Source organism: Odocoileus virginianus, chromosome 1 (genome assembly GCF_023699985.2).
Source record: "Odocoileus virginianus isolate 20LAN1187 ecotype Illinois chromosome 1, Ovbor_1.2, whole genome shotgun sequence".
Lineage (NCBI taxonomy): Eukaryota > Metazoa > Chordata > Mammalia > Artiodactyla > Cervidae > Odocoileus > Odocoileus virginianus.
Window position 1 is genome coordinate 70,656,409 of NC_069674.1, and position 20,978 is coordinate 70,677,386.

Sequence of the window (20,978 nt, forward strand, 5' to 3'; positions counted from 1 at the left end):
GTCTCCTCTTGAGTGTTAGTGGAGAAACTGAGAATACACTTGTTTTTTTTTTACTATAGCTCAAAAAACAAAAGTGTGTTTATCAAAGTTTCTGAAACCTTGCAGTGTATACAAAAATCACTGAATATGCCATAAAAAGATTTGTACAGAAATATTCATAACAGACTTATGCACAATGTCCAAAAACTGGAAGCCACCCAGATGTTCACCAACAGGATGATGGATAAGCAAACTGCTTGTATTCCTAAAATAGAGTAGTGTTTAGCAGTTTTTTAAAAATTGCTGATACATATAAGGGGGTGAATCTTAAAACATTATGTCAGATACAAAAACATACTGTATGATTCCATTTAGATGAACTTCAAGAGCGTACAAACATAATCTCTTATGAGAGAAGTCAGAAAGGTTGCCCCAAGTGGTGGGGGGGGTGGGACTCGACCAGAAAAGGGGTACAGGGGAACTCTGAGTGATGGAAACAATCTGTGTTTTCCTTTGAGTGGTTCTTAAGCAACTGTATACAGTTGTCACAACCTTTTGAACAGAGTACTTAAAATATGAACACTTTATTCTATGTAATAAAGTAGATCTGATTCAACAAACCAAAAAAAAGATCACCTGAGTATTTGTTTATACACATTTGGACCTAGACAGAAATAAAAATTGTACTGATAGATGTGAGAGCAAGATCATTGACTATCAGAACAGACGGTTGGCAGCTAGAGCCCTACCATCAGTAAGTTCATTGCCTACAAAGCTATCATGTTACCTTTTCCTTCCCACCCTGCCACCCCTCCTTTTTTTTTGGCTGCACTGCAAGGCATGTGGCATCTTAGCCCTCTGATCAGGAATCAAACCCAGGTCCCTCGCAGTGGAAGCATGGAATCTTAACCACTGGACCACCAGAGAATACCTCTGTTACCTTTTCTAAAGGAGAGAAAAAGCACTCAATTCAAATACTTAAAAGAACATCACTGAGGAAGATGGAAGGAAAAAAGTAGGAAAAAAGTATAAAACAATATCCTAAAATGGATTTATAAGAAGGAAAAACATAGTAGAATACAGAAGGAATAAAAACAGTTACAGAAGATATTTTTAACTGAGACCACAGTTAAATGCAAGGAATTTGGAATTTTTTATAAAGTTGGCTTTTTTTGGAATTGAAGAAATTTAAAGAGTTACCCAGAATTATCTCCTGAAAATGTATAGGCCTAGGTGATTTCTTAGGTGAATTTCTTTTTCAAATGCTTAAGGATTTGAAAATTTTCATGCCAAACATAAACTGTTTTAGAAACAATTCATTTCATGACCGTTAATGTAATCCTAGTATGAAAACCTGGCATTGAAAGGCAAAATTATGGAAAAGTCAGTGAAAAGTTCTTGGTTGCCAGGGGTTGAGGGATTGAGGAGAGATGAATAGGTAGACCACAGAGGATTTGGGGGCAGTGAAAATACTCTGTATATTATGATGGATGTCTGTTGTCATGCATTCATCCAAACCCACAGAATGTCCACCACCAGGAGTGAAAACTGTGGCCTTTAGGTGATTATGATGTGTCAGTGTAGGGTCATCAATTGTAGCAAATAGTGGGCATTCCCTGCTAGTCTGGTGGTTAGGACTCAGCACTTCCATGGCCAGGGCCTGGGTTTGATCTCTGGTTAGGGAACGACATCCCAACAAGCCACGTGGTGCAGCCAGATTTGAAAAAAAAAAAAAGCTAGGTGAAAAAAAAATAACAAATGGACTGCTCTGGTAGGGCGAGTTGATAAGGAAGGGCGGACGGTCTATAGATCTGTTAATCACCCTCTTAATTTTGTTGTGAATCTTAAAACTAATTACTTTTTTAAATGTGGCCAGAGGAAAAAAAAACTATAAGTATCATCCATGAATGTATTGAATAATACCCAAAACAAACAAAAACAGTTAATAGCAAAATGAATTCAACAATATGTTAAATGAATACTGCCAATGAATATTACTCTTAAGAAATATATTAACACAGCTAAATATACTTATATTTTACATAATATTATCAACATATCAATGTGATGTCCTAAGAAGATAGTGAAAGTACATATAGTACAATTTAATATTCACTCCTTTTTGATAAATAGAACTTTGAAAAGAAATGTAATTAATTCCCACGTATTTCAGATTTCACTGCCAACAAACTTATAACTGTGTGACTTAGTAATACTCTCATAAAAACCCATGAGGGAGTCTGCTGATGACTTTTATGCTATTTGGGAGTTTGGGTCAGTGAATTAAGATATTAGAGGAGAGAGAACTATAAGAAAGAAAGAAATATATTATTTTTAGGTAATATGTGAAAGTGGCTCAGTCATGTCTGACTCTTTGTGACCCCATGGACTATACAGTCCATGGAATCCTCCAGGCCAGAATACTGGAGTGGGTAGCCTTTCCCTTCTCCAGGGGAGCTTCCCAACCCAGGAATCAAACCCAGGTCTCCCGCATTGCCCGCAGATTCTTTACCAGCTGAGTCACAAGGGAAGCTGTAGGTAACAGGATCTACCTAAAAACTAAAAGAGTTGAATTAAGTAGCCAAGTGCAAGAAAAAAAAAATAATAGTTTCTGGAAGGTACCATCAGACATATTAGAAAGATAGTCTTGTCGCGGGATTAAAAACAAGAATAGGTAGCCAGAAACAGACCTTGGTAAAATTTACTGAGATAAAGGAAGCCTCACAAATTAGTAGAGAAGGGAAGGATTATTAGATAATGTTAGGGCTTTGAAAATTAAATAAGCTTTTCAATTTTGACCATAGAAGATACTCAGATAGAAACATATCAAACTTCTGAAGAATGAAGGACCTCCTTTATAAGTACTGGAATACAGTATAAAGGAAATGATCAGTAAATATGAATTAATGAACTGAATGTTTTTTAAAAACACAATGGTCAAAAAAAAAAAAAAAACACAATGGTCACAGCAGCTGGAGAAAGCATTAGCATCAAACATGATGGACTAGCAAAGGCAGCATACAAGCACAGGCTTTGGAGTCAGGCTGCCTGGATTGGAGCCCAGTTTGGCCTGGACTTTGGACAGGTTGCATAGAGGTAAAGTAAGTGGTTATTTAACCTCCTTGTGCCTTATTTCCTCATCTGTAAAATGGAGAAACTAATAGTACTTTTCTCAGAGAGTTACTGAAAAGACAAATTGAAATATAGTGCTTAATGGATATTAACAGCTAGCCATTATTCACTGTAAAGTGACTCACAAGCTACGAAGAAAAACTAAGATAGCTCTCTATTACTCCATAAGTAAGGGAAGAAAGATAGAAATAACCACAAACATTTTTTTTATCTCCTTGAGCACCAGTGATAATCATGTTTTAAACGATTGGATCCAGTGCTGTTGAGGTTGTGGTGAAAAGAATGTTAACATAGGGGTTGCAGTGGTATAACTTTTAGAAAGGGACTTGTTCATACATTTTCACTCACTGATATACTTCTCTAAGTATATACTGAGAAGAAAGAGTCATAAATATGAAAATACTTGTGTACAAAATGATTCATATTGAAATAGCTTATAGCAGTGAAGAATTGGAAACAATCTATAGTAAATACCCAAGAGTAGAGAAATAGTTGAATTAATTATGATAGATCTACTTGAAATACTGTACTAAGTAGTTGTTAAAATTTTCTGACACGTTTGCAACTGCCTGGAAAATGGAACTGCTGTAATGTTTAGTTGAAAAAAATCACAAATTGGTGTATATAGTATGATTATACCTACATTTTTAAAGGTATATGCTTAAGGGGAAAAAAGTCTATGTGGACGTACACCAAAATATTAATGGCAGTTGTCTTTTTGGATGCTGGCACTTTGGCCAGTTCTTGAAGTTATTTCAGGGTTTCTCAGGTGGCCCAGTGGTAAAGAATCTGCCTGCCAGTGTGGGAGACACGAGAGACTTGGGTTTCTGGATCAGGAAGATCCCCGGGAGGAGGAAATGGCATCCCAGTCTAATAATCTTGCCGGAAAATCCCGTGGACAGAGGAGCCTGGCAGGGTGCAGTGCAGTCCATGGGGTTGCACACAGTTGGACATGACTGAGCACATACATGCTAAAATTATTTCTCTGTAATTTCTTTTTAATCATATGTTTTACTGTGGGAGAAAATATGTTTAAATTAATATTATGCTTTTTAAAATGCTCTGCTTAACTGATCTTTTTTAATTTTGATGACTAAAAGGACAAGTTATCTAAATCTTACTTTGTAGATAAAGCAATGGTTTTAAAACATCACCCGGACAAACGGAAAGCAGCCGGTGAACCAATAAAAGAAGGAGATAATGACTACTTCACTTGCATAACTAAAGGTAAGAAAGCCTGTTAAGGGTTGGGAATTTTTAATAGTGAAGATTATTTATTAATTGTTTGGATTGGCTTTCCTGTGTATACTGTAGTTCATTTATACTATACCATTTAAAAACATTTTTAGTTAATATCTGGTTATTTGTGGTAATCTCCCCCAGAGCCTCACTTTATAAAGTGAGGTTCTCCCAACCAATGGCATCAGCAGTGCCGGAAACGCAGCTTGTCAGAAATGCAGCAGTTTTGGCCCTGACCCAGACCTACTGAATCTGAATCTACATTTTTAACAAGATCTGCAGGTGATTCTTACGAGAAGCTTATCCTGGAGTTACTTCATGCAAGTGCTGTGTTTAATGTTGAGACTACTAAGATCTTTTTCAGTTTCAGATGCCTTATGGGATTAAATTGTTCCTCAGATATTTTGCTTATTTAAATCAAGAAGTTGATTCTATCCTAGTAAAGGACCCACAACTGTCAATGGCTATTTACATAGCCATATCCTCATAAGCAAACTAACAGAGACAACCACCGTTTCTAAATGTTTCCTTAGATATGATTTTTAATTTTGATGCTAATTTTTTAAAAACTGAATACACACTTTTCAAACTTACTCTTTATTGGCTCACTCTTACACAGTGCTCAGGATGCCAAAGACCCTTTGATTTTTTTTTCTTTTTTTTGACAGCCTTGGGATCTAACAGTTATTTTTCTAGCTATTTCTTTTTCCTCAGTCATGCTTTCTTCAAGATTGAGTGTGTTTATTGTTTTGTCCTGTCTTTTCCAGAAGAGATACTTACAGAAGTTTTTAAGTCCCATTGTAACCAGTAGTGCTCGAGCTATTACTGAAGTCCTCCCCTCCCCATAAGCACACACAATTTTTAAGTACAAAAAATAATTTTTTTTTTTAAGGAAAAAAATGTAGCATTATGGTGATGTGACCTTTGATTTTTTTTTTCTTCAGCTTATGAAATGTTATCTGATCCAGTGAAAAGACGAGCGTTTAACAGTGTAGATCCTACTTTTGATAACTCAGTTCCTTCTAAAAGTGAAGCAAAGGACAATTTCTTCGAAGTGTTTTCCCCAGTGTTTGAAAGGAATTCCCGGTGAGTTATGGCATCCCCTTGTGATCATAATGCCCTACTGGCTGGCTTCTTAGAGTTCCAAGTTTCTGGTTTCCTCCTCTGGTAATAGTTTGGTTCTCTTCCTCCTCTTCTGCAGTATTGAGCTCCTCTGGTGAACTTGCTGTAATTGTTTATTTTATTCTCTAAACAGTTCTTCCTTCCTTTAGTTAAATTAACTCACAGGACATTTTTCTTTTAAATTTCCTTTGGGGGAAGCAGTAGTGGTTGACTTAATGTAGTGTGATGCTGATACTTAGGTGACAGTGATGTCCCATTTTCCCCCTCCCCTTTGTTAACAGGTACACTACTACTACATTTGGTCAGTTTTCACTTAGGAAATACTTTTATTCTATTTTTGAGCATCTGATTATCATAAGGTTCTCTGACAAAGGGTGAATTTATATTTAAGTCATATGTAATTTATTTAATTAAAATCAGTTTCAAATTGTTTGTGAACCAGTAATCTACATTTTTTTGCTTCTGTCTGCATTGGAAGGTTTCCTCAGAGCACATCTTAGCTGCATATTGGAATCAGCTGGGGAGCTTGAACAGTTCCTGATGCCTGGGTTCCACTGGAGAAACTGTGATTTTAATTTAAGTGGTTTGGAATGCCTAGGTTTTTTTAAATGCAGGTGATTTTGATGGTAGCTAAGTTTGAGAAGCACTTTGATTAGTGGTTTGATACAGCCTACTATTTTCTACACCCTTTCTCCTTACCTTTGTTTTGTGATTTAAAAAAAGGTTGTAAAAAAAAATTAGTGTATTATATTTGTGAGTGTGTGGAACACTGCATCAGGTTGGCAAAACAGATCAGTAGCAGTCTCAGGATCCTTTCAGAGATGGTGGGTGAAGTGCTAAAGCTACAAGTCTGATTATTAAGGGGGAGGTGGTAGAGATGAGGAGGTGGGAATCTATTCCCTCTGAGGATTCACGTTTTTAAAAGGCTCAGCCTGCAGGTCCCTTCTGTACTGCTTGTACTGCAGGACTAAGTGAGCTTGAAAGGTGGGGCTAGAGTCGTTTTTCCTGGCTACCCTGGCATCTTCCACAACCTTGTAATTTACAGAACTGAAGATAAGCTGAGAGTTAGAACACTGTTCCATTGTTTTCTCCTGAACCCCATCCTCCCCTTGCCCTCCCTTTTACTGCACCTGTATTGCTCATCACAGCATTCCTGATCCCCCTGCTCTATCTCTTAGTCATGGAGGACGTAGCAGGAAGATTATAAGGGATTCATAAAAACTTTTTTAACAAATCAGGTGTTGAGCGTTTGTACAAAATGTTTTTAGCTTTTCTTTTTTTCAATATTTCAGGTGGTCAAATAAAAAAAATGTCCCTAAACTTGGTGATATGAATTCATCATTTGAAGATGTAGATGCATTTTATTCATTCTGGTGAGTGAATACATTGTTTCTCCAGTGCTTTCATTTTTTTAGAAAAGTATTCAATAAGTACTTGATTGACTTTTATAAATTAATTGATGGGTAGGAAAATCACAGAAGCTTCACTGAACAAAAGGAGGACTCTTTTAAGAAATCTTCCCCGGCGGCTCAGAGGTTAAAGCATCTGCCTGCAATGTGGGAGACCTGGGTTCGATCCCTGGGTTGGGAAGACCCCCTGGAGAAGGAAATGGCACCTCACTCCAGTATTCTTGCCTGGATAATCCCATGGACAGAGGAGCCTGTGTGGGTTATACTCCACAGGGTAGCAAAGAGTTGGACACGACTGAGCGACTTCACTTTAAGAAATCAGTTTCCACAGAATGCTGTATTATCTCCTGTGCAATATTTAGGCTTTTATGATTGTTTTTCCAATTTGTTTTCTATCAACCAGATTTCTAGATGTCAAGCACACTATAGCAATAAAAAACAATGAAAAATTCGTCATTTGAATTCAGTAAAAAATTTTTCATTTATTTTTTAAAGTTATTTGAATATATGACAAGGAATTCTGTGGTCTCTAACTGGTTCATTAATTTTAATACATATTACTCATTTTCTACTTTTATATTATGTGTGCTATATTTTATCATTAAGTATCTGGTAAATATGAAAACAAAATCACTGTAAAACAGACGACAAATTTAGCTCTGTCAGTTGTAGTTGCTCTTACCTTCAGAGAATACAAACCAGATAAAGTAACCATTACTAGGTGACCTTAAAACTTGACAAACTAGGGGAGGTGAAGGCAGGGACAACTTGTAACAAGTCCCAGTCAAGAGTAAAACCTGATACTCAGAAGAGATAGCAGGAAGCTGGATTTTGATTTAGGGCTGATAAGTATTTTAGACCTGCATTCCAAATACAGAATCATTTTAAAAAGAAGAAGAAAAAGACTTGAGTATAGTGTAATTTCAGTATCAGAAAAGAGGGGAGGGATCTATTAAACTCATCCACTTGTCATTAAAGTTTCTTAAAATTTTATGCTCCTAACTTAATTTTAAAAGGAAGATATTTTTCATTTGTTTTGGCTTGACTTTATTTTATTTCTATTAGGTATAATTTTGATTCTTGGAGAGAATTTTCTTATTTAGATGAAGAAGAAAAAGAAAAAGCAGAATGGTATGTATGTAAATCATTGATAAGACATTTTATTTGGTTCTTTGGTATTTGTGATGATATAAAAATGCACCATGTGTATTTTCCTTCACATTTTTCTGTGCATCCATTTTAAATGAGTTTTTTGATATTTTGAGAGCCCATCTCACAAGTTAAGCTTGATAGTGCTAAATATGATATGCTAATAAAATTACTTAAGAAATTGTCAATAAAGCTCAAGTCAGCAAATTCTTTTTCTTCTGGTTGCTTAACTAGTTTTATTTATAAAACATTACATTTTCCTATCATACCATCTATAAGCAATAGTTTGTTTCCAATATTTCCTATTTAATAGTCGTGACGAAAGGAGATGGATTGAAAAGCAGAACAGAGCAACAAGGGCCCAAAGGAAAAAAGAAGAAATGAACAGAATAAGAACATTAGTTGGTAAGTGTTACTGATGGGTATTTAGAGTTCTTTAATTAAATATTAGACATTCAAAAGATTTAACTTTTTTTGGTAGATAATGCATATAGCTGTGACCCAAGGATAAAAAAATTTAAGGAAGAGGAAAAAGCCAAGAAAGAAGCAGAAAAGAAAGCAAAAGCAGACGCAAAACGAAAGGAGCAAGAGGCTAAAGAGAAAGTAAGATGACATTTGATAAAGTTGGACTTTAAATGTTCATAATACTGTCAGTCTTCAGATCTATTTTAAACACAGAATCTGTCAGCAGAGACCTAGGTGCTACTATGAATGATTCACGACATTTGGCATAGTTGATAGAAGGATCTTCTTTACCTCCAAATTCTTACTGGGCAAAAACATGATGTCATATAAATTTCTTAATACTACACTTATTTCATGTCTGTTTTACATTTCTATAAATTTTTGTAGAAAAAAATTTATAAAAAGCAGATAAAAGATAAAAATTTATCTGCTTTTCCTTCAGTATTTGATAAGTTGATGTTTACCTTTTTGTAATATGTTACTAAAAATTGTATTTTTTTTAGTAAGGTTATAGAGCATTTAAGAATTCTAATTTTATTACTAAATAATTTTATTAAAGCAAAGACAAGCTGAATTAGAAGCTGCTCGGTTAGCAAAGGAGAAAGAAGAAGAGGAAGTTAGACAACAAGCATTATTGGCAAAGAAGGAGAAAGATATCCAGAAAAAAGCCATTAAGAAAGAAAGGCAAAAACTTCGAAACTCATGCAAGGTACGTTGACTGATTGAACAAACACTACACACAAGTAAATCAGATTCTGTTTAAACTTAAAAATATTTCTATATGATAAAAATATAAACTACTATCTGCACTTTATCTCAAAACATAAATATTTTAAAATTCACTTTTTAAAAATTTCACACATGCATATTCAGTATGCAACTCTGATAGGGTCGTGTTTTGTTTGTTTTTAAAATAACCATCTTGGCTTTTTAAACCGTCAAGAAGAAAAAAGCTTATTATTTTAATACATGTTCCATATTCAAATCTTCTTGATTATCTTAACATCTTTTTATACTTGAATTGATCAAATTAGGATATAAATAAGAGCAACAGTGTCAGCTGTGTATCTCCTGGTTGTGTCTGTCACAGGCCCCCCTCCCCTACCATCACTATCTCACCCCTTTCCCCCCAGTTGGAGAAATCAGATCATTTATTCTAAGAATGCACCACGAATTGGTTTTGTCTGGTTGTTTCTTTAATAGTGTAAAATTAATTTTTATCACAGAAAAAGTTCTTTTAGAAGTTAAACATGGGTTGCTTTTAAGGATCTAAAAGCTTTCCTTTTGTCTAAATAAAGGGATATTATTTAGTTCAGTGCTGATAATTTGTGTTCAAATATAGATTTTAATAAAAATGTTGACTAAAAAGGCCCCAAAATTTTCAAATGTAGTTTTTTCCAAGAGACGGTCTTAGGTTTTAAACTGGTAAAGTTAGAGGCCAATATTATTTCATACCACACAGCATCAAATGAATAAATTAATGAAATTCCAAGCTAGAGATTGCCACACCATATACTGCACCATATACTGCACCATTGTAGTTTAATTCAGCAAGTATGTTCATACTTGCTATGTAAAGTAAACCCTTTCATGTAACTGTCCAGAGGCTCCAGACACTAGAATATGTATTCTAATAAATGGCATCTTAAATCTTCACTTAATAAAATTGAAATTAAAACTGCCCCATCACTAGGCTTTGAAAGACATTTAATAAAAATACAATCTGTCTCTTCAGACTTTAGACAAGGGGAAAATCTAAATACAAAAAATGAAATATTTTCCTCAGATTTCACCTAGAAAATTGAAAAGAATGCAGTGTGTTATAGTTGTTGAGAGCAGGGGCTCAGTGCTAGCAGCTTAGATTTGAAGTCATTCTCTACTTCCTTGTCCTGGCCGTGGTTCTCAGGAGCTTCCCTCAGCCTGTTTGTGTCTCATCTTCCTCACCTTTACAGTAACTGAAGTAATACCTAGAAAGAGTTAACGAAGATGAGAGATCATTCACATGTAGCACTTGTTAGATTTGGCATAAGGAGAACTGAATCAAAAACTTTAAAAGTTAGTTAGAAAATAGAAAATTTAAATAGTTCTTAGAGATGGTACATAAAAGAGGATTAAAGTTCTGGCCTTTGGTAACTTTTTATTATTGCTCCTTTCCAGCATAAGTTCTTTTTTTTTTTTTCCATTTATTTTTATTAGTTGGAGGCTAATTACCAGCATAAGTTCTTTTATTCATTCATCGCATATCTGATAGGCACTAAGTATGTGCCAGGCAGTTACAACTGATGTTGATATAATGATAACACAGTCTTTGCTTTCAGGAATCCACTATTTAATGATGGAGAATGACAAGAAAACAGGCAATTGAAATAATTAAAGATGAGTACCAGGTTGAAAAAGTACCAAACAGGTGGTGGTAAGGAAGAAAATGAAAAGTAAAAGTGAAGTCGCTCAGTCATGTCCGACTCTTTGCAACCCCATGGACTGTAGCCTACCAGGGAATTTTCCAGGCAAGAATACTGGAGTGGGTTGCCATTTAAAGGGAGGGAACAAACAACAGGGAGGAGAGACAGCCCCGCCCATCAGCAGAACATTGGATTAAAGATTGAGCATAGCCCCACCCATCAGAACCAGACCCAGTTCCCCGGCCCTGCCCAGAGTCAATCTCCTGTCAGAAAGCTTTCATAAGCTTCTTATCCTTATTCACCAGAGGGCAGACAGAATGAAAACCATGATCACAGAAAATTAACCAAACTAATCACATGGACCACAGCTTTGTCTAACTCAGTGAAACTATGAGTCATGCCTTGTAGGGCCACCCAAGACGGACAGGTCATGATGGAGAGTTCTAGCAAAACGTGTTCCATTGGAGAAGGGAATGCAAACCACTTCAGTATTCCTGCCTTGAGAAGCCCATGAACAGTATGAAAAGACAAAAAGATACGACACTGAAAGATGAACTCCCCCAGTCAGTAGGTGCCCAGTATGCTACTGGAGAAGAACAGAGAAATAACTCCAGAAAGATTGAAGAGATGCAGCCAAAGCAAAAACAGCACCCAGTTGTGGATGTGACTGGTGTTGGAAGTAAAGTCCGATGCTGTAAAGAACAGTATTGCATAGGAACCTGGAATGTTAGGTCCATGAATCAAAGTAGATTGAAAGTGGTCAAACAAGAGATGGCAAGAGTGAATGTTTTTAGGAATCAGTGAACTAAATAAAATGGATGGGAATGGGTGAATTTAATTCAGATGACCATTATATCTACTGCTGTGGGTAAGAATCCCTTAGAAGAAATAGACTAACCCTCATAGTCAACAAAAGAGTCCAAAATGCAGTACTTGGGCTCAGTCTCAAAAATGACAGAATGATCTCTGTTTCCAAGGCAAACCATTCAGTATCACAGTAATCCAAGTCTAAGCCCCAACCGCTAATACTAAAGAATCTAAAGTTTAACGGTTCTATGATGACTTACAAGAGCTTCTAGAACTAACACCCAAAAAGATGTCCTTTTCTTCATAGGGAACTGGAATACAAAAATAGGAAGTCAAGAGATACCTGGAGTACCAGGCAAGTTTGGCCTTGGAGTACAGAATGAAGCAGAGCAAAGGCTAACAGAGTTTTGCCAAGAGAATGCACTAGTCATGGCAAACACCCTCTTCCAACAACACAAAAGACATCTCTACAGATGTACATAACCAGATGGTCAATACCAAATTCAGATTGATTATATTCCTTGCAGCCGAAGATGGAGAAGCTCTATATGGTCAGTGAAAAAAAGACTGGGAGCTGACTGGATCAGATCATGAATTCCTTACTGCACAATTCACACTTAAATGGAGAAGGAAATGGCAACCCACTCCAATATTCTTGCCTGGAGAATCCCACGGACAGAGGAACCTGGTGAGCTGTATTCCATGGGATTGCCAAGAGTCAGACACGACTGAGCAACTAACACACACACAGGGAAAACCACTAGACCACTCAGGTATGATCTAAATCAAATCCCTTATGATTATACAGTGGAAGTAACAAATAGATTCAAGGGATTAGATCTGATAGAGTGCCTAAAGAACTATGGACAGAGGTTCGTGACATTGTACAGAAAGCGGTGATTAAGACCATCCCCCCAAAAAAGAAAAGGCAAAATGGTTGTCTGAGGAGGCCTTACAAACAGCTGAGAAAAGAAGAGAAGCGAAAGGCAAAGGGGAAGAGGAAAGACACACCCATCTGAATGCAGAGTTCTAAAGAATAGCAAGGAGAGATAAGAAAGCCTTCCTTAGTGATCAATGCAAAGAAAAAGAGGAAAACAATAGAATGGGAAAGACTAGAGATTTCTTCAAGATTAGAGATACCAAGGAACATTTCATGAAAAGATGGGCACAATAAAGGACAGAAACAGTATGGACCTAACGGAAGCAGAAGATATTAAGAAGAGGTGGCAGAACTACACAGAAGAACTATACAAAATAGATCTTCATGACCCAGATAACTGCGATGGTGTGATCGCTCACCTAGAGCCAGACATCCTGGAATGCGAAGTCAAGTGGCCTTAGGAAGCATCACTAAGAACAAAGCTAGTGGAGGTGATGGATTTCCAGCTGAGCTATATTAAATTCTAAAAGATAATGCTGCAAAAGTGCTGCACTCAATATGCCAGCAAATTTGGAAAACTCAGCAGTGGCCACAGGACTGGAAAAGGCCAGTTTTCATTCCAATGCCAAAGAAAGGCAATGCCAAAGAATGCTCAAACTGCCGCACAATTGCACTCATCTCTCACGCTAGCAAAGTAGTGCTCAAAATTCTCCAAGCAACGTTTCAACAGAACATGAACCAAGAACTTCCAGATGTTCGAGCTGGATTTAGAGAAGGCAGAGGAACCAGAGATCAAATTGCCAACATCTGTTGGATCATAGAAAATACAAGAGTTCCAGAAAGACATCTAGTTCTGTTTACTGACTACGCCAAAGCCTTTGACGGTGTGGATCACAGCAAACTGGAACATTCTTAAAGAGATGGGAATTCCAGACCATCTTAACCTGCCTCCTGAGAAATCTGTATGCAGGTCAAGAAGCAACAGTTAGAATTGGACATGGAACAACAGACTGGTTCCAAATTGGGAAAGGAGTACATCAAGGCTGTATATTGTCACCCTGCTTATTTAAGTTACATGCAGAGTACATCATGCAAAATGCCAGGCTGGGTGAAGCACAAGCTGGAATCAAGATTGCCAGGAGAAATACCAATAACTCACACATGCAGATGACACCACTCTTATGGCAGAAAGCAAAGAGGAACTGACGAGCCTCTTGATGAAAGTGAAAGAGGAGAGTGAAAAAGTTGGCTTAAAACTCAGCATTCAAAAAATTTAAGATCATGGCATCTGGTCCCATTACTTCATGGCAAATAGATGGGGAAACAATGGAAACAGTGACAGACTTTTATTTTCTTGGGCTCCAAAATCACTGCAGATGGTGACTGCCACCATGAAATTAAAAGATGTTTGCTCCTTGGAAGAAAAGCTATGACCAATCTAGACAGCATGTTAAAATACAGAACTATTACTTTGCCAACTAAGGTCCATCTAGTCAAAGCTATGGTTTTTCCAGTAGTCATGTTCTGTTGTGAGAGTTGGACTATAAAGAAAGCTGAGTGCCGAAGAATTGATGCTTTTGACTGTGGTATTGGAGAAGACTCTTGAGGTCCCTTGGACTGCAAGGAGATCCAACCAGTCAATCCTAAAGGAAATCAGTCCTGAATGTTCATCAGAAGGACTGATGCTGAGGCTGAAGCTCCAATACTTTGGCCACCTGATGCAAAGAACTGACTCATTGGGAAAGACCCTGATGCTGGGAAAGATTGAAGGCAGGAGGAGAAGGGGACAACAGAGGATGAGATGGTTGTATGGCATCACTGACTCGATGGACATAAGTAAGCTCCAGAGTTGGTGATCAACAGGGAAGCCTGGCGTGCTACAGTCCATGGGGTCGCACAGTCGTACATGACTTAGTGACTGAACTGAGAGGAAGCAGAGCCTGAGAAGGAGTGACCCAAAGAGGTAGGAAGAAAATCAGTAAAGCTTTTGGAAGCTTAGGGAAGTGTCCCAGTAAAAGAAGCATTGGAACCTTAGCACCAGGTTGCATGGAGTAAGGGAGCAAGGAGAAGCGAGGGATGGGAGATGTGTCAGCAGCAGCTTATAGAAGTATGAGAAGTACTTTCCGATTCTTGTACATCCACGCACATCATGACATTCCATTCTAAGTATTGTCTCTAGTCAACAGGTGTCGCTGGACTTCCTATTCCTTAACACATTTTTTTAAATAGTTTGGCACACATACTAGACAGAACAGGGAGCCTGACAAAGGGATTTTGTTGTAAAGAGTTTCTTGATTCTTCAGTGGTTCTGTGAGGAATCATTGTTTTGTAACATGCAGAGGTCTTCTGCACCATCACATTGTTTCTGTTTTGCTCCTCCATCCATTTGCTGATGCCTCTTTATTGCTGGCTGGCCAAGGAGAGCCTTGGGAGGTGCCCTAGGAATGTGGTGTTTGGTGGTCAGAAGGCAACATGTTCAACTTAAGAACTTCTTGAAAACTTCAAGCTTTGTAATTGTGTTTATGGATGTCTTAAGTGCCAGTAGATAGAAGATGAAAATGTTTGTGTTTATACTTCTAGACTTGGAATCACTTTTCTGACAGTGAGGCAGAACGTGTTAAAATGATGGAAGAAGTGGAAAAACTTTGTGATCGGCTTGAATTAGCAAGGTATAACTATAAAGCTGCTGTTGACGTCTTCTGTTGGGCGTAGGATAAAGTTTCATCCCCTTTTTTCTTTTAAGTTTACAGTGCTTGAATGAAACACTTACATCGTCTACTAAAGAAGTAGGAAAGGCTGCTCTGGAAAAACAGGTAATCATATCACTTCTACCTGTATTTAGCACTTAATCTGCCTCAGTACTGCTTTCACCTAAGTATTTCCCCACCTAACATGTAAGTTACTGTAGGGGCAGAAAGTGTCTCATTTCTGTTTGGGTTGATGTAAACTGGATTTAAGTATTTATACTTATTATCATATATGTTTGATTTGTGGTCATCTAGCACATTAATCATAGATTTTTCAGAATCACTGTTAAAAAAACTGTGTTAATTCCTTGAGCATTTTTGTAGGATAATAACATTTAGAACCAAAAGAGATTTTTATTCTGTCTAGTCTACACCTTTTATTTTACAGATGAGGAAACAGGCCCAGAAATTCAATTCAGTGCAACAAGTGTTAGTAGCTGCTATGTATAACCCTGTGCCTAGGTGATGTGGAGAAAGTCTCATGCTATTTATTGCTGCCACAAAGTTCAGGAACAGTTACACTAAAGAGAAAAGGCCTAAGGATCAAAGGATGCAGGACCCCCAGTAAATACTGTGTGTTGCTTAGAGAGGACGTGCCAACAGGAGGTTGGAGTGGTCAGGGAAGCTCAGTGAAGGGTTTGAGCCAGTTTTGAAGGGGTGCAGCATTAACCATAAAATACAGGTAGGAGTAGAAAGTTGAGGGGGGAAGTGGGAGATTAAGTTGGTTAAGAAGAGTAGAGTCAAATTAAGCAAGATTTGAATACCAAGATGACTAGTTTCTATAAGCACAGATCTTTTGAATAGCACAGAGTTAACACTGCTATTAATCTGGCATTTGTAGACAAGAGGCATTGGATGAGTGTAAGTGACTAGTGTTAAGAATCTCACTTGGAGGACTTGGACTATGAGTGATGATGGGAATCACTGAAATCTGTGGGACTTGGCGACTCGTTCTAAGGGTCTGAAGGGGGAAAATGAGTCAGAGATGACTCCCAAGATAGCAGAAGCAACATCACGTAAAGGCATGTTTTTGTTTTTGTTGTTTCACTTGTGCATGTCTGAAGGTACACTGGAAGTTACAGTGTAAAAGGCAGAACTTAAAGATTAAACCAAGGGCACTTTGCCATGCTGCTCCCTTTTTGTAGAGAATAAATGATACTGTCTGCAAGAGTGGATAGATATGAGCTTTGAAGTTGCCTCGTGGGTGAGTAACCCACTGACTGTAGACTTGACAAGTAGTGTCCACAGCAAATAGATATCGTGTGACAGGAATACATTGTAGGTTAGGCTGAGGCTGGTTCTTGGTTCCTTGAAGCAGAGATGTGCAGCCTGGCTGGGGCAGTGTAGGGTCCTTGTCTGGATGATGCTGAGGGTCGAGAACCACAGGGGCCCAGCCAGAAAGAGCGCTCAGAGTAGTAAGATGCTTTAAGTCCCTGACTTACCTATGATATCTGTGTAGATAGAAGAAATAAATGAGCAAATTAGAAAGGAGAAAGAGGAAGCTGAGGCTCGTATGCGCCAAGCATCTAAGAATGCAGAGAAGTCAGCTGGCGGAAGCGGAAACGGAAGTAAACACTGGTCAGAAGATGATCTGCAGTTACTCATTAAAGCTGTGAATCTCTTCCCTGCTGGAACAAATTCCAGGTATTGGTTCTAATGAAGCTTCTCTTCACTGGAGCCTCAGGATTATGTAGACAAGCATCTGAAATAGCAGCATATTACAGCAAGTTTCCAAAGATGTGCTTGGGCTGGATGCTAAATTCTGTGCCATGGTGGAAAATGTAAAAAGCAGAGTGCATTTTGAACCTACTAGTCTTAACAGCTTACACCAGCACACATACAAAGATCCATATATACAGCAGGATGCATCATCAGTTTCTCAGGAAATTAAGGATCATGAGACATAAACCTTGACTGTCATGTTGCCCTATTCCATTGTGGCTTATACTAGGCACTAGGTTTTGTGTTCCATGGTTTCTCTTTAGTCTTCATTCTCCTTTATTACTTCCCACCTCAACCTGGAGCTTAAAAAAAGTGTGTCCAAATGGCAGTGTACACAAATGTGTGCTTTTATTTGTTGATTTTTTACACAGTCTGTAAGATTTTATACAAACTTGAAACCAAGATTACACACAGCTGATTTAAGCACTCAAGTCCAGGCAATAGTAATAATTAGAGCACCAATTTAGAGCTGATTCTTTAGATGTTATAGTTAACCCTTCTGCAGTAAAAATGTTGGGTCATTCTGAGTTTTGTTTTGGTTTCTTTTTTCTCATTATTATATCCATTTTTCCAGATGGGAAGTTATTGCTAATTACATGAATATACATTCTTCTTCTGGAGTTAAAAGAACCGCCAAAGATGTTATTGGCAAAGCAAAGAGCCTTCAAAAACTTGGTGAGTTAGTTTTTGCCAAATCAGTTTCTTTGCTACCTTAGATACATATTTTTAAAGTAATCTATGCAATTTAATGAAAGACTGAGATGAACTGTATTATATTAAAAAAATTTTTTTCCCTTCTCAGACCCTCATCAGAAGGATGACATAAATAAAAAGGCTTTTGATAAATTTAAGAAAGAACATGGCGTGGTGCCTCAGGCAGACAATGCAACACCTTCAGAACGATTTGAAGGTAATGAAATTTCATTCTTCTGATTAGAAAATGCTAAAACCTTGTGTCTATCTGAGAATATACAAGATCTAAGGTCTACATGCAGAATGACTGGGAAATAAAGCATTTAAGCAGACTGGAAGGTGTAATCTTTAGGACTGACTGACTTCAACACCACTGAGAACTGCAGTTCTTCCATTTCATATGCCATGAGGGGAGGTGTGTGTGTTTTGTTCATCAGATTTTACAAATGTATTAAAGGATATTAGGACAGTTGACATTTAAATAAGGTCTTTAACTTTTTATCAAGGTTAATTTCTTGATTTTGAAAAATACACTATATATAAGGAAATGTTCTAGTTTTTAAGAGAAGACAGGAGTAGAGAGGCAGCATGCCTACAAATCACGTGGTTCAGAACAAGTTGCACACAATTTGTTATGCTGACATTGTCTTGTCTAGCTAATCTGATTACTCTGGACCAGTGTGTTTCAAATGCAAATTATGACTCAAGTGGATCATGAAATCAGTTTAATGGGTCATGAATAGAAAATATCAGAGGGCGTTACATCTGTTATACAAGTGGGTATCTGTAAAACTTTTATTCATGTGTACATGTATTTGGGATGTGATACATTTTTCCTGTGATTTGAAAAGTTCTCTTGGACTTCATGCATTTGTGAGCCACCAGTCCTTTCTCCCTAACTAAACTAATCTTGAATACACTTTCCAGATCACAGTACCAGATCTGTTTTGGGATTAACTAACAGCTTTGACTCTTTGTGATCTCCTGTCCCTGTCTTAGCAGTGCCACTTTTCCTATGTTCTTAGTCTGATTTATTATCCTGTATTTCAATTTGAAATTATTTTAATAGAAGAGACTTAGAATGTTCTATGAAGAGTAAAAAATCATTGTGTTCGCTCGTTGCATTTGCAAAATCAAGGGTGACTTTTGTCTAGGCTGAGTGTTATTTTTGGCTCTTTTAAGAATGTTACCTGGAGTAGAAGTGGCAACTATTTCAGTATTCTTGCCTGGAAAATTCCATGGACAGATGAACCTGACAGGCTACAGTCCATGGGGCCACAAAAAGCCAGAAACCACTGAGCAATTGAGCACAAAAAAGATAAGTCACAAGGTGGACATTTCAGGACACTTGGAGGGCACGTCTAAAGGAGATAATGCTCTTGCTCCCTTACGCCCTCCACAAAACGCAGACATGTTCAGATATTACGGTTATTCTCAGCCCTTTTTGTGGGACTAATTTACATGCTTGAGGCAGACACTGATGGTTGTTTTCTGGCAAGTGGGTGACCCTGTGAGGTCAGGAGTGATTGGCGGTGATGTGGTACTTGGGCCCAACTCCTTTATCTCTTCTATGGATTTAAATCGGCAGGCCCCCCTCTCTCCAACTGTACCAGTAAACAGCAAGCTGGCTGCATTTTTTGGAATGGTGATTTCTCATAGAAATTTCACATTTCATTCATTTTGGTATTGTGAAGTACTGGGTTGGCCAAAAAGTTCATTCAGTTTTTTCCAGAAAATGTTGCAAAAAACCCAAATGAACTTTTTGGCCAACCCAATACTTGGATAATAATAGCATATAATAATTACATGCCAGTTCCATCTTTTTTCTGAGAGAGAGAGAGAGAGTGTTAAATCTTTGATGTTAAATGGGTCTTCAAACTAATAAAATTCCACTTAAGGGCTTTCTGGAACTTAAATGCTGACTTCAAAAAAGCCAGAAAAAAATCTGGCTTTCCAGACTTCCAAAAAAGTCTTTAATCTGTCTTTAAATGGAAGTTCTCTGCCTTGTTTTGAGGTGTATTGTGGTGTTTTTTGTTTTTTGTGTTTTTTTGAGGTGTATTGTTTTTTAATATTCACTGTGCCTATGAGTATTTTTTAATTGGGAAATAACTTAGATTTCCAGACTTCATCCCCGGATACCATTTGAAGTAGTAGTTTCATTACTGGCAGGATAGGTGCCACTGTGTTCTCATTGCATGGTCTGAAATAACTTAAGCTATCAGTCCATTAACTTAGACTTACTACTAAACCACGTCAGCTTTTTAACCATTTTAATTTTCCTACAAAAGTGGGATGTGCACTTCTTACATCCATAGGAGGGAATGTATTTGTGATACATCTGTGAAGTGTTTCATCAGACATACAGATCTGGTTTAGTAGAGATGCACAGCACAGGCTTTAGTGGACGTGCTGACAGTGGCAGACTGAAACATGGAGTCTAGTCTCACATTGCCTCTCACATTGGGTACCTGCCTCAATTTTGTTAAAATTGTGTTTTCCAGTGTAAAATAAGAGTGGTTTACAGGCTCTCATTCCAGCTAAAAGTTGTGTAATTAGGCAGCTCTTTTCTCTATGCTATAAGGAACTAGATTTAGATTTATCAGAAATCTAAAGTGACTTACGATTGTGTTTTTGAACCCAGCAGTCCAACTGTATATTTTAAATCTGATTTTAAAAAAATATAAGTATATTTTGAGACCAGAAATACATTTTTGTCTCTGATAATTTCCTGGGATGTGAGCTATCTTAAGTTTTTTTTTCCCCAATTAATATTGGGTTAGCCACAAAGTTTGTTTGGGTTTTTCCATAAGACAGAAAAACTTTGTGGTCAACTCAATACTGGTATATGTGTGTCTAATCTCAACGTAGTTCAGGATTACACACCAGATTCAGATGGGCACTTAACAAATGACTCATCTGAGGTGTTCCAAAACAGTTTTCTATCAATTAGGATAACTGTTTCAAATAAAATTTGTTTCTTAAACAGGTCCATGCACAGATTTCACCCCTTGGACAACAGAAGAACAGAAGCTTTTGGAACAAGCTTTGAAAACATACCCAGTAAATACACCTGAAAGATGGGAAAAAATAGCAGAAGCAGTGCCTGGCAGGACAAAGAAGGACTGCATGAAACGATACAAGGTTGTGGATCTTTAGTTTATAGATTCTGTTATCATTTAAATTATGTTTTTGTGCTTATTTCAATACCACCATAGTTGTGGGACCAGTATTA

General features: G+C 37.4%; 1 protein-coding gene across 2 annotated transcripts in view; it reads left to right on the forward strand.

Annotated features, from left to right (window-relative positions):
- Nucleotides 1-20,978, forward strand: part of DNAJC2 (DnaJ heat shock protein family (Hsp40) member C2) — a 33,598-nt gene that overhangs the window by 12,336 nt on the left and 284 nt on the right. For both annotated transcript variants that reach the window (XM_020886084.2, XM_070469633.1), the window contains exons 5-17: nt 4,240-4,338; nt 5,295-5,436; nt 6,765-6,845; nt 7,947-8,012; nt 8,344-8,435; nt 8,512-8,633; nt 9,055-9,204; nt 15,165-15,253; nt 15,328-15,397; nt 16,791-16,975; nt 17,628-17,728; nt 17,856-17,963; nt 20,733-20,887. In XM_020886084.2, the coding sequence (XP_020741743.1) occupies nt 4,240-4,338; nt 5,295-5,436; nt 6,765-6,845; nt 7,947-8,012; nt 8,344-8,435; nt 8,512-8,633; nt 9,055-9,204; nt 15,165-15,253; nt 15,328-15,397; nt 16,791-16,975; nt 17,628-17,728; nt 17,856-17,963; nt 20,733-20,887 (1,460 nt within the window). The remainder of the gene's footprint in view (nt 1-4,239; nt 4,339-5,294; nt 5,437-6,764; nt 6,846-7,946; nt 8,013-8,343; nt 8,436-8,511; nt 8,634-9,054; nt 9,205-15,164; nt 15,254-15,327; nt 15,398-16,790; nt 16,976-17,627; nt 17,729-17,855; nt 17,964-20,732; nt 20,888-20,978) is intronic.